At 41.2% G+C, this 14,371-nt stretch overlaps 1 protein-coding gene across 20 annotated transcripts in view; it reads right to left on the reverse strand.

Moving 5' to 3' along the window:
• mycbp2 (MYC binding protein 2) overlaps positions 1 to 14,371 on the reverse strand; it is a 61,730-nt gene that overhangs the window by 26,897 nt on the left and 20,462 nt on the right. For 16 of the 20 annotated variants that reach the window (XM_085134482.1, XM_085134486.1, XM_085134485.1 and 13 more), the window contains exons 17-41: positions 12,356 to 12,466; positions 11,847 to 11,951; positions 10,257 to 10,376; positions 10,044 to 10,125; positions 9,699 to 9,816; positions 9,177 to 9,535; positions 8,864 to 9,036; positions 8,259 to 8,384; positions 7,941 to 8,068; positions 7,641 to 7,732; positions 7,378 to 7,512; positions 7,164 to 7,247; positions 6,956 to 7,052; positions 6,676 to 6,868; positions 6,132 to 6,406; positions 5,730 to 5,951; positions 5,372 to 5,563; positions 4,154 to 4,360; positions 3,902 to 4,039; positions 3,261 to 3,439; positions 3,032 to 3,174; positions 2,842 to 2,942; positions 2,526 to 2,744; positions 2,202 to 2,424; positions 55 to 173 (exon numbers count right to left, since the gene is read on the reverse strand). In XM_085134482.1, coding sequence (XP_084990608.1) covers positions 55 to 173; positions 2,202 to 2,424; positions 2,526 to 2,744; positions 2,842 to 2,942; positions 3,032 to 3,174; positions 3,261 to 3,439; positions 3,902 to 4,039; positions 4,154 to 4,360; positions 5,372 to 5,563; positions 5,730 to 5,951; positions 6,132 to 6,406; positions 6,676 to 6,868; positions 6,956 to 7,052; positions 7,164 to 7,247; positions 7,378 to 7,512; positions 7,641 to 7,732; positions 7,941 to 8,068; positions 8,259 to 8,384; positions 8,864 to 9,036; positions 9,177 to 9,535; positions 9,699 to 9,816; positions 10,044 to 10,125; positions 10,257 to 10,376; positions 11,847 to 11,951; positions 12,356 to 12,466 — 3,941 coding nt within the window. The remainder of the gene's footprint in view (positions 1 to 54; positions 174 to 2,201; positions 2,425 to 2,525; positions 2,745 to 2,841; positions 2,943 to 3,031; positions 3,175 to 3,260; positions 3,440 to 3,901; positions 4,040 to 4,153; positions 4,361 to 5,371; positions 5,564 to 5,729; positions 5,952 to 6,131; positions 6,407 to 6,675; positions 6,869 to 6,955; positions 7,053 to 7,163; positions 7,248 to 7,377; positions 7,513 to 7,640; positions 7,733 to 7,940; positions 8,069 to 8,258; positions 8,385 to 8,863; positions 9,037 to 9,176; positions 9,536 to 9,698; positions 9,817 to 10,043; positions 10,126 to 10,256; positions 10,377 to 11,846; positions 11,952 to 12,355; positions 12,467 to 14,371) is intronic. The other 4 variants (XM_085134483.1, XM_085134499.1, XM_085134490.1 and 1 more) reach the window with 3 other exon arrangements.

Here is a 14,371-nt window from a genome sequence, read left to right on the forward strand (position 1 = left end):
GCAGGCTCATGACACAGAAAGTGGGTGGCACAATTCACTGAAGAGCATCTGTACCTCATCAGGACCGGGGTTGAATTCATATCCCACAGCCACACACTTAAAGCCGTAGAAGCAGGCTTTCTCATCTTTCACATAATCTGAGGCTGTTTCAAGTGAAAAGAGCACTTCATTTCCTGGAAACAAATAGAGCAGAAATACACAGTAATGCATCTAACACGAGACAGTTAGGCAGAGCTCTGTAAAAACAATAATTGGTAAACCAATGGCTGCCTGCTGTGGCAGGTGGCTCAGTGAAGCATCATTAAGTAGAATTAAGTACACAAAGGATGCCAACAATTATCATCAACGAGCTGCAGCTGGCTTGCATGAACATATGTTGGATTAAGAGTGTTGTCACTACTCAATCAGAGCTCATACTTAAGTATACAACAGATTTCATTAAAAATGCTGCTAGCTCTCTCACAGTAAACAAAGAATATGCATTGTCTCTGCCTCCGTGGCCGCCGTGGTATACAGGTTTTTTTTAGGTGTCTTCCAGCCCGGAGTTCCCTTCTATCAAAAGTAACGCACGATCCAGGGCAACATTTCACTCCGCTGCCTTGAGGAAGTTCATTAACCACTAAAGACTTATGGCAGAAATATAATAATCCTGCAAAGAATAATACCACTGTAGCGCAGAGGCTGATTCACCACATGAGTTTTGAACAAAGGTCACTGGCGATGAAATAGTATGCCAGTCATAAAGGACAGATGCATAACTTTTGTTACTAATTCAACAATGTTCATAACTGATTGCTTTAGTTTTGTTAAATGAAAAAAAAATATTGGTCATATATAGGGATGGGTATCGTTTAGGTTTTATCCGATACCGGTGCCAAACTGGTACTTTTGAAACGGTGCCGGTGCTTAAACGGTGCTCAAACCGGTGCTTAAAGAATGGAGAACACAAAATTGGTCCAAAAACCTCTCATGTTCAGCTGTTTTTTTGTAAAAAGATAACAATGTTAGCCTTTTCTGCAGCTATAGGGCATATATGGCATCACTCTTGGCTGGAAGCAGTGCTTAAACAAAAACAAACTTTGTCCAAAAACCTCTCATGTTTAACTGTTTTCCACTTTTTCTTTAGTCATTTTAGCCTTTTTGGCCAGGGTGAAGGGAGTATCTGCCATCAAACAAGAAGACAGCCGCATGTAGCTATGATGATGTTTGCTAGTTCACCTTACATGCATTAATGTAATAACGTGGTTAGCCTACTCAACGTAAATTACACACGAACATCATGAAGCTACTCACGCAGAGAAGAACGGCTGCTGCTGCATCATCATCCGTCACCACCACACCCGCAGGAGATGCGCTCGGTGTGAGGTCTCGCAGCAAGCTATCAAATACGGCGCATTTTTCTGCTTTAAAAAAAAAACGCTATGCGTCGCCAGGTGTTTCATCGGATTTGAGGTGTTACCTCCTTTGACAGTATCACAGTATCACCTTAAAGCACTTGTTGCAGGCTGCTGAGTTTGCATATTTTGCTGTGAAGTACAGCCAGACTTTTGACTGCTTCGCCTTGGGCATTTTTAATCTGTAGCTCTGCTCTAAAAGTACGTACGTACCTGGGCCCGCCTACTATCCTCGGAAACGTAAAATGATTGGCTAGAATTCAAAGTGTGTCACAGCTCAGGAAAAAAAAGCACCGAAATGAAGCACCGAAATGTGCGCTGCTTTTCGGTCTGGTTACTACCGTTTATGTCAGAACCGGTGCCATCATGGCACCGGACACCGGTACCCATCCCTAATCATATACAGTCTGACCAGTTTAAATTTTTTACATCATTCATCAGCCAAACTTGCTTTAAATATGTTAAAATGAAATAAGATTAGAAAACAAAAGCTGTCACAGGTTGTGTCTACCAAAAGGTACTAATAGTTGTAATATAAATAATAACACTTTTTATATGTTATATAAACATCTGTGCCTATTATACATTTCTGTATTACACCCTAAGGGTTAACCAAAATGCGGTGGTCATTTCCCCTTGACTCCACTAGTGTATATTGGCTTTTCTAAGCCTCTTGGGTTAGAAACATTGGAGTTTATTGAGATTCAATAACACTGTTGTAGCTTATTGTCCAATAAATGTCAACTTGCTATCCTGCTGTTTTGTTGGGGTTTTTTTTTTTAAGTTGGTCTGCTTGTTTGTTTTCACCTGGCAGCACGAGGACAGTGGTTGGCCAGCCTGTTGAGCCCGAGAACTTTTTGAGCTCAGTCCAGGTGTTGATGGTGTCGTGGATCAAGGGTTTGGCACTTAGGTTGGACAAGTGGAGTGTTCGGCTTGGGATTAGCAGACGCAGGACATCCTCTGGTTGTGCAGTGCCACACTGTGGATCAAACTCAATGGTGGTCCAGCGGACGCAGTCCGGGAATGATACCTGAAGCATGGTGAAGCACAAGGGAAATCAGTTGCAACTTAAAATTCTAGAATTTTTTCTTAACATTTTAAAACCAGTAAGCATGGTAAGAGATGCCTTACCCTGTACTGAGTGACCCCAGCTTGTTTGTAAGGGTGGTCACTCTCAATTACTGCATAATGGTTAGAAGTGGTACAAGCGGAGAGGCCCTGTTCAGGCTGGTTGCCAGTAGTGCTGTCTGTGGATTGGTTTGGGTTAAAGGTGGGTGGGGCATATTTTTGGTTCAGGGCAGAGACGGCGGGCAGCAGCTCTTGAACCAAACCAAACACCTCAACAGCAGCCTGGATGTGAAAGAACAAGCAGTTAGCTGCAGTGCTACACCAGAGAGAAATGTGATATTTAAGAAGACAGGTAAACCATCTGAGTGTGAACTAATACCTTTGGTACAGATGCAGCCACGGGGCCTATGTAGGCCAGGATGAGGGGCAGGAGCATAGAGAACAGGCTAGAAGAGCTTAAAAGCTCAGGAATATCATCCACTGGAGACAAGAAAGGACAAAATGAAGAAAGGCCGAGATACAAGCAACCAATGTTTTTGTAATAGCTGTGTAAAATTTACTATGCTTACCATCAACAGCAAATGCCCTGTGAAGGAGATCCTTTGCAGCTCTAACCACAGCACTGACCACAGACAGAGCTCTGCTACAGTTTTTGTCTTCCTCATTGGCTTTGCTCAGCAGCTGAGACTGGAGGTCCCCATCATACTCACTCCTTCAACAATGAGACACTTAAGTCAGAAAAAAAACCAAAAAAAACTTTTGATACAAGCAATTAGAAGATGCTAGCTTTATGCATACCTGTAATAGAGAATCTGTGGGATCTGTCCTCTGGTCTGGTTGGTCCCATTGCTACTCAAGCTGCAGGTGCTGAAGGTGAAGGACACACCATCAGAGCACTGCACTGTGGTCATCCCTCCGTCCCCATTAGCCGTCCGGCTACCGTAGTTTCGTAATCGCACTGCATACTTCACCCCCTCCTGCAACACAGTAAATTTATTAAATAAATATTTGCTTTTTAACTATAGACTGTATATAAAAATCTGTACTGTCTTTTTATCATCTTGAGTTTGGCATTTTGCATGTTGACACCTCTTTATCTCTCTTTTTTTGAGCATATAGTGCCAATTTATCAGCTAGCTTGGCAAGCTAAAGGCCTTCTTTAGAGTAAATGGGCGTATCACGCTAATGTTTCAAATACAATTAGCTGCACCACAAGCCATATTATCTGTCAGATATCTGCCTTAAAAACACTCATAAAGGCACTAACGACAGAAACACAGCTGAGAGGTCTAGTTTAATGACTTAGCCTCGGAGACATTACATTATATTAAAGCTAACCATAAGTTAAACAGATCAATATATATTAAAAAAAAAATTCACCCCCTAAAGAGCAGTCACAAAGAGGAAATTTGTTACTAGGGCCAAACACATTTATGTACCTTAAGTGGCACAGCCTTATCCAGGCGAATTTCAGCAATATCACTGGGGGAATCGTCAGTGCTGTATGTGCCCTTCACCAGCTCCAGAGATGTCCACCTGTGAGAATGCGCAGAGTCCCCTGGGTGCTCTGTCTGCGCCTGAAGGTCGAGGGAACAAAGAGATTCACAAGAATAAATAATTCAACTGACTGGAAACTAGTTCAGCAGCACCACAAAACAAATAAAAAAAGCAATAAATCTTCAGTCACTTACATCATCAGCCAGCACCTCTAGCTCATACTCATGGATGCCCCCTCCTCCATATACGCAGACACCCACAAGCACAACGCCTGGCTTATCCACTGTCAGACAGATGGCATCCGGCGAGCCATTGCCTGTGTTCCAACTGCGGCCCTGGCTTGTTTTGGTGAAGCGGTTCGGAGATGCTTTCACTGAGTGGAGCGAGTTCAGCCCATCAACCTAATAAAGGATGAAATACTAAGAAATATAGCCAAACACACGTGACGACACTTGAAGATAAACAGAAAGACACTAAATTGTTTTTTTTTAATATATAAAAATCACAATCCATAATTTTAATAGTCATAATAAAGTGTAAAATGACCAAAACCCTCCAAATGTCCAGAGTTCAAGCAAACACTGTAAATGATGGATGGAAAAGGTAAATAATTTAAAGGTTGCTAAAACATACAAAAGGCATTCACAGAAAAGAATAAATGAAAGTGAAATAAAACCATTTCATCCTTGGTATGCATTAGTAACTACTATTTATATCAGCCTGTGACTACTGAGAACCAGACACAGGTGCAGAGGGACCTATCCAGGTACTCTGGGGAGAAAGAGTAGTTTCCGTGACAACAGACTTGGGGGGAGAGGGTAAGAAAAAAAAAAAAAAGTAGTTGTTGAGGGCAGTTGTCAAGTAACGTTACCATGGCAACAAGAACTAAAGAGTCATGACTGCAGTACATAAGTATAAAAAGAGTGTGATGATAATTAAATGTAGAGTGTGAAAGATGGAGGCCAACAGATGTCTGCCACTCACACCTAATGACTCAGCACGCTGTAAAGACAATACAGAAAAGCTCTGAGCTCTCTGTTTTTTTTTAAGCTGCAGTAAGGACATGTGTCTGTCACTGAGAGAAATTACTTCAACAACAATAGAGCCTTGAGAATATGAAGAATATGGCACAAGACAGGACAAAAGAAAAAGAATGAGAAAATGCATGAGTGACGGATTTTCAAACGTTGGCTGAACTGTAGTGACTGGGATGCAAATCAAATCCCTTTGAAAACTACAAATCAATGTGATCAAAAAGGTTGCTTTGTCAAAGCCCAGAACAATAAGCATGTACAGATGAAATTTCTGGTAATGCGAGTGGGGCTTTGCAAGAGCACACAAGGACCAAAGCTTAAAGCCAAAACAGTAGCCCCACATACAGGCATACTTGCTACTAGAGCACGTTAAGTTACCTCAGAGCCCAGGGCAGAGGCGGTGAGCTCAGAAACGATGGAGGCCAGCAGGCCACAGGTGTTGGAGACCAAATGTGGTGAGAACAGTTCAACCTCCCTCCTCAAACTCTTCCTCACAGGCAGCACCACAATCACCAGCATTTTCTCTAGTACTTCCCGGAAACTGGTCATGCCCATCAGGTTCTCCTCCGTCTAAAAGGTGGAAGCAATATTACTAACTTAATATGATTGTTTTGATTTCTTTTATAGGCCATCTAGGTATTTGGATGAGAATGTGATAGTGATCAAATGTAGTTATCTCAACATGTCTACTGACTGTATCGATAAACAACTAAACATTAACGCAGTTCCAACTCACATGGCTGAGCTTCTCCATATGGGCCACCAGCAGGGGGAAGCGGTGAGCAAGGGCCGAGTCATTCTCTGTGCTTACTTGTTTGACCAGTGAACGCAGGAGCACCTCCCCATCATAAGCAATGGGCAGGATGGATGTCAGCTTGACCGATGTGTTACACAGAGCTGACATTACGGCTGCCAGGAGACGGCTGCTGGATGTACGGAAATTAGCCTCAGCAATATCCTGAAATACAGCAAAAATAATGGTGAAGGTCCGATTTTTTCCCCCCTCTTTAAGCCTTCATCTGAAATTATCTGAACATTGTTAGGTAGAAAAGCGTTTGAATAATGAAACTACAGTAAAATGTCATCTAAAACTAACAGATTTTTTTTAATGTGTCAACAAACATCAAAATCATCCTACTTGGTCCAGGCAGTTGAGCAGATCACACAGGCAGGCCCACTGCAGAGCCGGGGTTGGATAGAAGGAGTGGAAGCAGGCAGTGAAGGTGTTGTGGCACTCCTGCAGCACGGCTTCCAGCAAAGTAAGAGGCTGAGACAAGTAGCCTTGTGGGTCATTGTCCAGCTTGGTCAGGCAGTTGTCCATGCCTTCTGACAGGATCTTCTTCAGCAGACTGCGTGTCTTTCCTACGCACTCTGCCAGCTTGCTCGACTCCTCCACCACAGCCTTGGTGCTGGCTAAAAATCAAACACGGGAAAAGAAGAGATGTAATCAGAAGACAGTTTAGCTAAAATGCACTTTTTAAGAAAAAAACATCACAATCACTGATTGTCTTCTAACTTTTTTATTGTTTTACAAATAGAAATCTATGTACATACTATATATCATTTGTTTAATGTATAGTAACAGTTTGAATAAGACTCTTTTGTTGTTGCAAAGAAAGACTTTGACGTCGTCCATCTATCAGTCATCATGCTGTCACTGATAAAGTGCTTTGTGTTCCTACCTGCAATGGGAAAAATCTCACAGATGTAGACCCTGAGCAGGCGGAGGCAGCATGTGCCAACAAAGCGCAGTCTCTCAAGGTCGAGCAGGGTGGCTGTGTACTGGAAACCCTTCAGCCCTCGCAGTTCCTCCACACCCAAAACCAAGGTGGTCCAGCTCCAGTGAAGGATACTCAGCAAAGACTCAAAACACTCCTACAACGAGATGACACAGCGTTGTTCAATTTTTTTTTTAAGTGACCTGTTACATAACTTGCAGAGAGACACTTGGACAGTACTCACCACTGAGACTGTACGAGCAAATGAGCGTTTAAGGATATGGACTGGTTCACTGGTTTGCTGTTTGCCTTTAGATGCATTGCCATCATTTGAAGGAAGCCTAACGTTAAAATATGAAAAGAGAATAAAGCTTATTTATTGGACAGGCACCAAAAAATAAATCACACCCCCCAAAAACTTGCACCACTTTTAACAAAATGAGAGTACTTGCCTATAAAGCAGCTGAGGTATCTGACCTGCGTTGACATCTGTGCCATTATTTGACTTCTTTGAGCTTTTGAACTGAAAGACAACACTAAATGGGAGGAAAAACACAAATCATGACACATGAAAAATCAACATGTGCAATGTAAAAGAATGTAACAAATAGAAAAATAAACCATCAGCTCTACTGATTTATCATGATGACTATAAATCAGTTTTACCCATCATCAGTGGTGATGGTAGCCTGCCCATGGGAGCCGCAGTCACTGCTGGGACCAGACACTCGGGCCCATGCCACATACCACCAGCCAAGCTGCAGCAGCACCGGCTCATCAAACATCATTGCATATTTCTCCCTAAAAATAAGATCACCATCAGTTAAAGCCATTTAAAATGATTCTGCAACATTTTCTTTACTGAAATGGCCACAAGACTAAGTGCTAAAACCACTTTCAAAAAATACACACAAATACATTAACTGTACCTGGCAGCACAGTCATAAGCGAGTACATCAGTCTCAGCCAGCAGATCACCGTCTGTCTCATGGTCACCACCATCGGGGCCAAGCTCAAACAGCTGCACAACAACAGAAACTGATTAATATATTATATAAATGAAAAAAAAAAAAATCTGCCCGTACTAACCCTTAGACCCCTATAAGATGCACCTATGGTATTAATTTCAAAATCCTACATAACCTTGTTTTGTCTTATGGTTTTCAAAAACTTGCACATCCATGCAATTAAAGCAATTTTTTGTAAAAATATTTTAAGGGACTGCACACCTTGATTTTCGCAGTGTACTCCCCTCGTCCCCCGAACAGGCCCAGCCCACCCAGCAGGATGTCTGCGTCGGCACAGAAACGGATGGCCTCCACAGAGTGGGCCGAGTAACCCCAACCACCACCGTGACCTGCAACATCGCATAAGGGAACAGTCAGGTTATGAAGGTCACAAAGATGATCACTTAGTTTCCACGGCATTTTTTCTCACTGAATGTTACAGATTAAGCAGCTGCCTAGTTTGATATATTGATGAGATCAATTCAATCACTCAGTGCAAGTCCTGTCTCTTTCAGTCATTACTTATGAACAAGAACTAACTCTCAAAGCGGTTCACAACACTGTAGTCCTCCTTAGAGTAGACCTTCATCACGGCCTGGGTTTCTTCCTCAGCGCTGGCTACACCCATTTTCAGTTCCTGCATGGCAGCCAGTGTATCCAAGCAACCTAAGTGGAAAAAACAGCATAATTTATCTTACTAATAAATGACAAACAGAAGTGGTCATAGCATTCTTGCAATCACATCATTTGTTTGACTGAGGTCAAATCAGTTTTCTCTTGAACTGATTAAAAGGTGATACTACAGTCTCCCATGAAAAACTAACAATAAGAGTTCACTCATAAAAAGAAGGAAAAACAAAAAGCCAGAAAAATAACTTAACATCCTAATGGGATTCCTACAGTTATATACAGAATAACATTTCTATAAAAGCATAAAATTAAATCCAACTTGTTAACAACCAGTCTATCACATTGGATAATATTGAATGAACAGCAGCCAAAACTTGAAACACCCGGGAGCTACATAGACTAAGCTAAAGCCCCATTAGAGAAGTTAAGTCAATGATTTAATAAAAGGTAATTACAAAAAGATCATAAGGCCCATAAGCAATTTGACACTGTAAATGCCTAGTGTAAAGGATTACCAAGGATGTGTAGGGCTCCATGAGAGCGAGTGGTGGTTGCTTGTGATCCTGACGGTAATGCAAGCTCTGGACTAAGGATGCTACAGCGAGCCTGCAGATCTGTTGCAGAGGGCATCCTGGCATCAGCTATCACTGCATTGTAACACCACATCTCTCTGGTGGCTGGCAAGAACCTAGAAGCAGGAGGAAATAATGACAGGGATTAAACATGCAAGGATTTAGAAATATTTCTGCACTAATGAAAGTGCAACAAAGAGTTGAGATGGAATCCAGCTTATCCCTTGGTTAACATAAGCATAGACCTCACACTGACCTCCATATAACATCATACACTGGGTCCAGACACAGGCCAAATCCTTGCAGGTCCTCCTGCTCAGAGTCATTGAAGGTTCTGCAGCTTCCATCCATTTTGTTGATAAGCAAGCATTTAAATGGTGGTGGCTCAGACACAGAGGAGGGCACGAGGCCAATGATGTGTTTGCTGGCAAAGATCTCTGAAGTAGCTAGGACATGGGAGTTGATAAGTGCCTCATCGATTCGCAAGAATGTCTGGTCCCCACTGGCTCCGATCCATGTAGCTTTTCGTCCATATTTGGCACCGATATTGGGCATAGGAGATGGCTTGGCATTCCAGTAGGGCATGTCCAGGATCGGCCGACCAAGTTGCCCTTTCTGAAAAAGCAAGGAGAGTGTTAAGTTTCAGAAACAAAGTGCAAAAGAAATCTGCAGCCCTTGCAAAAGCAATCGTGACAGATTAAAACAAAGGTTACATTTGTTACATTTAAAAGATTACTTTTGCATTACGGTAGAATTGCAATAGATTCTGTTTACCCACCGAGAAGCTGCCAAATGTGAAGACCTGCCCATCCACGAGGAGAACAGCTGTGTGGTTACTGCCTGCTGTCACCTGCACACTCGGACCAGGAAGAGCCTGCACCAGAGTTGGAGAGCCCCTAGCAGGGAAAAAATTAAATGAATTTGTGTGTCCACAAAACTGCAGTTAATACCCATACTTAATACCCATGACATTCGTCTGTTCTGCTATAATTATTTAATGTTTAAATAATACTACAATATACAGGGATAATTACAGAAACTATTCTATGGCTAACAAATAATTACTTTTACTTGAACATACATCTATCATATTAAAGAAAAAAAGGTCATCTGACAAGAATACCTGGAGTTGACATCCCCATGTCCGAGCTGCCCGTGCTGACCATACCCAAACGTGTAGACATCTCCATTCTCCATAAGCACCACTGTAAACCAACATGACGACTGTCACATTATTACTTTAATATTACTGTACTCTTACTAGTTGCTTTAAACAACTTCTATAATTATCAAGGCAAATCTAACCTAGTGATTGCTATGAGGGAAAAGCACCCACCTGAGTGGTGAAAACCACAGCTGACCTGAACTGCTCGCAGTTCACAGTCAAATCTCACAGCCCCCGGGGGGTAGGTTGTAATTTTGCTAGCATCCTTCTCCCCACGCTCACTGCTACCATCTATAAGGCAAACACTGAAGTCAGCACATTTGAGCACAGAACAGAGAGTGAAGTTTAGTAGCAGCTTTAGACCGCTGAGGTGGAAGCCTCTGCACAATCCTCGAAAAAACAGAGCTGGAGGGAAAAGAGGTCTTAAAAAAAACAAAAGGAGAAAAGAAAAAAAAAAACAATAGCAAGGAGTGACACACTGTCATAAAAAAGGCTTTTGATAACCAGTTCTGTTATAGCTTGCCAACAGTTTTGAAGAAAAAAAAAAAATAGAGGGTTTTTGTGTCTCTTATGAGTTAACAGGAAGTCTGGTTTACCCTGAGCACTGCAGAAGGTCACAGCTGTGGTGTGTGAGAGAAGGAGGTTGGGATAGAGGAGTGCCATGCATTACAGTGAATACAGTGACTGAGAATATATTCTGGATTCTTGTTTATTTGGACCAAAATAAATATTGACTGGCTCATGGTGCCAAAATTAGAGGGGTTAAGAAATTAGTTCATTGTCACTACACTTAATATTAGAGAATAAACAGAGTGCTTCTAAAATGACATCTTAAGCACATGAAAGCAGTTTTGGAGGTCAAAACCAGGCACTACCATAATGCCTGTGAAAACCATGAAGAAAAATGCATATTAGATGCAACCTAAATGACCTACACTTACAAATGCACATCAAACATCAAAGCAAAACAGACTAATAAACCACTGAGTGATTAGAGCCAGTGGGACAAGTTATGCTTCTTATGTCTTTAGATGGCACATATCATCATAATTTTTTGCTTTACATCTGCACACAAAGTGATATATTTGACATTTTTGTAGCCAAATGACATTTTTCTTTAAAAAAAAAAAAGGGGGGGGGGGTTCAACAGGTATTTAACAATCACATTGTATTATGTTCTCTGTCCTCCAGGATTATGCTGGTTAGACGAGGGGGGGGGGGGGGGGGGGAAGCAAGGATCCATCTTCATATCCACCAGTAGTTTTTCCAAAGAAAAGTGATGTTTTATTCAAAAAAGAAAAATTTAAAAACCCACAAAAAAACCTACAAATATATGGCCATATTCTACTGATTTGATCAATGTCTTAACAATTTCAAAACTTGAGTGTCCAAACAATGAGTGTCCAAACAAGGCTTAATGTTAAGATGACACATCTAAGCCATTTCCACGAAATGTTTCACATTTAAAATGTGTCAGACTTGTCAACTGTCAAAGCTTACTCTCCCCAGTGTCTCTGCTTGTAATGCAGTAGTTTTATCTATTTGCTATGGGGGTGACGGTAAATCCAGTTAGGCAATGACATAGCTTTCTACCTTCGTCTTACTAACTGCATCATACTCCGTGGATGAAAACTTTGAGACCTGGTGAAGATACAAGAGTCCTGCCTTCAAAGAGTGAGAGAAGGTGGGCGGGACAGCCAGATTGGGAGATAAGTCAAAGGGGTGTCTCTGCACCCGTTGAGTTAGTGAAGACCGTAGTACCTTTGTGCTTGTCCCGTTTATGCCTTAGTGCCTGAAGGGGTCTTATTCTGGCTAGGGCCTGCTCACGCTGGTTCATAAAAATGGGACCGGGGAAAACAAGGGGGCCTGGGGGAGAAAGAAACTTTCACATGCATGCACAATGCTCACAAATGGGAAACAACACATGATAATACTACACCACAACCATACACATATGCTAAAAAATGTAAAAAATTAAATAAATAAATAAATAAATAAAAGTAGAGACACAAGCAAGGGGGAAGTCACCAAGGCACGACACCCAAGCTCACAACAGCACCTGTAAGTAACCTGAAACGTGATTATTTATTTATTTATTTATTCATTAAAAAAAAAAAAAAAAAAAAGGATGGACATACAGTTAAGCCTATTTGTTACATCTATCTCCATAGTCTCTCCTATTTGAAATGTCTATCACAGAAATGTGTCCTTTCTACATCCCAAAACAAACACTTCTTCATTAAAGTTAGTCCCCTAGCTCTGAATCATACCTCTTCCCTCCTCCAACCTATGCCGGCGATTGATCCTCTGTCGTTTCTCCTCCTGGCGGATCTGAATGTGCTCCTCGATGTTGACTCCTGGAGGGGGAGGGACAGGCACAGCTGAAAACAAAAAGGCCGCAGATACAGCCAGCCCAGACAGGATGCAGGAGGAGGAGGGAAGGCAAAGCAGGGCGGAACAAAACAAGACAGACATCAATGAATGATGGAGAGACATGATGGAGAAGCAACGACTCTGCACGACACAAGGATTATAACCAAGCATGAGTGACAAGTGCGCAATGTATTCAAGCAAATGCAACAAACATTATGACATGTAGCATAAGCACCATGCCTTCATAAGCTTAGCATACAGTGCTTACATTAAGCCCTGGACAATCTTTCTCAGGTATGTACAGCTAAACATATAGCTGCTACGGTCACATCATCTATATGCATTAAGATTTTAACATGCATATGATTTGTCAGTCTTTGCAGCTTTAAGTGAAATGTAAACAATGCAGGTGGTTTTTAAGCCAAGATGGATATACTGCATGAAGGACAGAGCATAAAGGATAAAAGAAGAGCATATTTTCATGAAGGCGCAACAACCAGCGCAAGAAGCTCTCCAGTTGTTTTGCATTTCCCTGACCTTTAAGATGGGGAGTTGTTTAATGATGGACAATGTATCTGATTTCATACTTTGCACAGATTTGGAGAGAATGTGATTAAAGCAGGATTCCCATTTACCTGCATTTTAATCTATGACCGATTTGTACTCTTTGATCACCTTCTTATTAAAATGGCTGAGACTTGGTACTATGGATATAGAATGAACAGAACAGAAGTGACTACACATGAATCACTTTAATCTCAAGTTATTTAAATGTATATCAAATTATAAATAGCACTATTTCTAAGTTGGCAAACAGAGTGCTTCCTCTCTTAAAAACCAAAAGGAACAGCTTTATTATTAATACTGATCCTAAAGTAGAAACAACAACAACAACAAAACTGAGTACACTTGTGAGTAGGGCTGTTCGATATAACGATATATATTATGATATAAAAACATCTATCGTTTCATATTACGCTATCGTTTGTTTCGTGGTGTCGCGAAATAAAACTGTTTACGGCAATATTTTTTCATCGTTTTGATGGTCACTGTAGTGGCTATATTAATTTCTTAAAGTTCTCTCTTTCTCTTATATTTAATATAACCACAATACGGACGGACAAGCGACTGTTTTTATGCGTTGTCGTTAGCAACAATGATGGTAAAACCATCGCGTGGCTCCGCCATCCGCTTGTTTATTTTCCACATAAACCTTTCACAATAAAGCTCAAGATCCTGTTGAGACTTTTCAAAATAAACTGAATCACGTGAAAGAGCAGATTATTTACGGATGAGAAGTAAAAGAGAGCCGTCAGGTGCTAAAAAATAAACCTTAGACTCAAATGTTAGAACAGGCTTTTCCCCGCATCACGCCGTGTAATAAATACTCAAAGAAAACGGCGGCCGTTACAACTTATGACTAAAAATGTATAGTTTCATGCATCTGTTAAAACACTCGACTCACAGAATTTACAGAAAATGTTAAAATTTTATGATTTATTTCATTATCTGGACGATAGATGTCTTATATCGGGATATGAGATTTTGGTCATATTGCACAGCCCTACTTGTGATGTCCACTAAACCCAACTGCATAATCATCAAAATACATAGACCTGTGAACACTGGATCTTTCTCAGTTTGGGATTTATGGGCTTTATCTGTGTTTGCATTGTTATTCAAAAAGTAACCAGAAGCATTAAAAAAACAAATAAATAAATAAAGCTACTGCACAATACAGGAAGACTGCAGCTCAACCAAAGCCATAGTATCACTAATGAGAAGAAGCAGTGGTCATCCACTGAGAGTGGACACTATGGATTGTAACTCTGGTCATCAAGAGAGAAAACGAACAATGCGAGGACACTGCATAACACCAGGCTCTATGGATGGTGTCAAAGTAGAGAAAAAAT

Source organism: Neolamprologus multifasciatus, chromosome 16 (genome assembly GCF_963576455.1).
Source record: "Neolamprologus multifasciatus chromosome 16, fNeoMul1.2, whole genome shotgun sequence".
Taxonomy (NCBI): Eukaryota; Metazoa; Chordata; class Actinopteri; order Cichliformes; family Cichlidae; genus Neolamprologus; species Neolamprologus multifasciatus.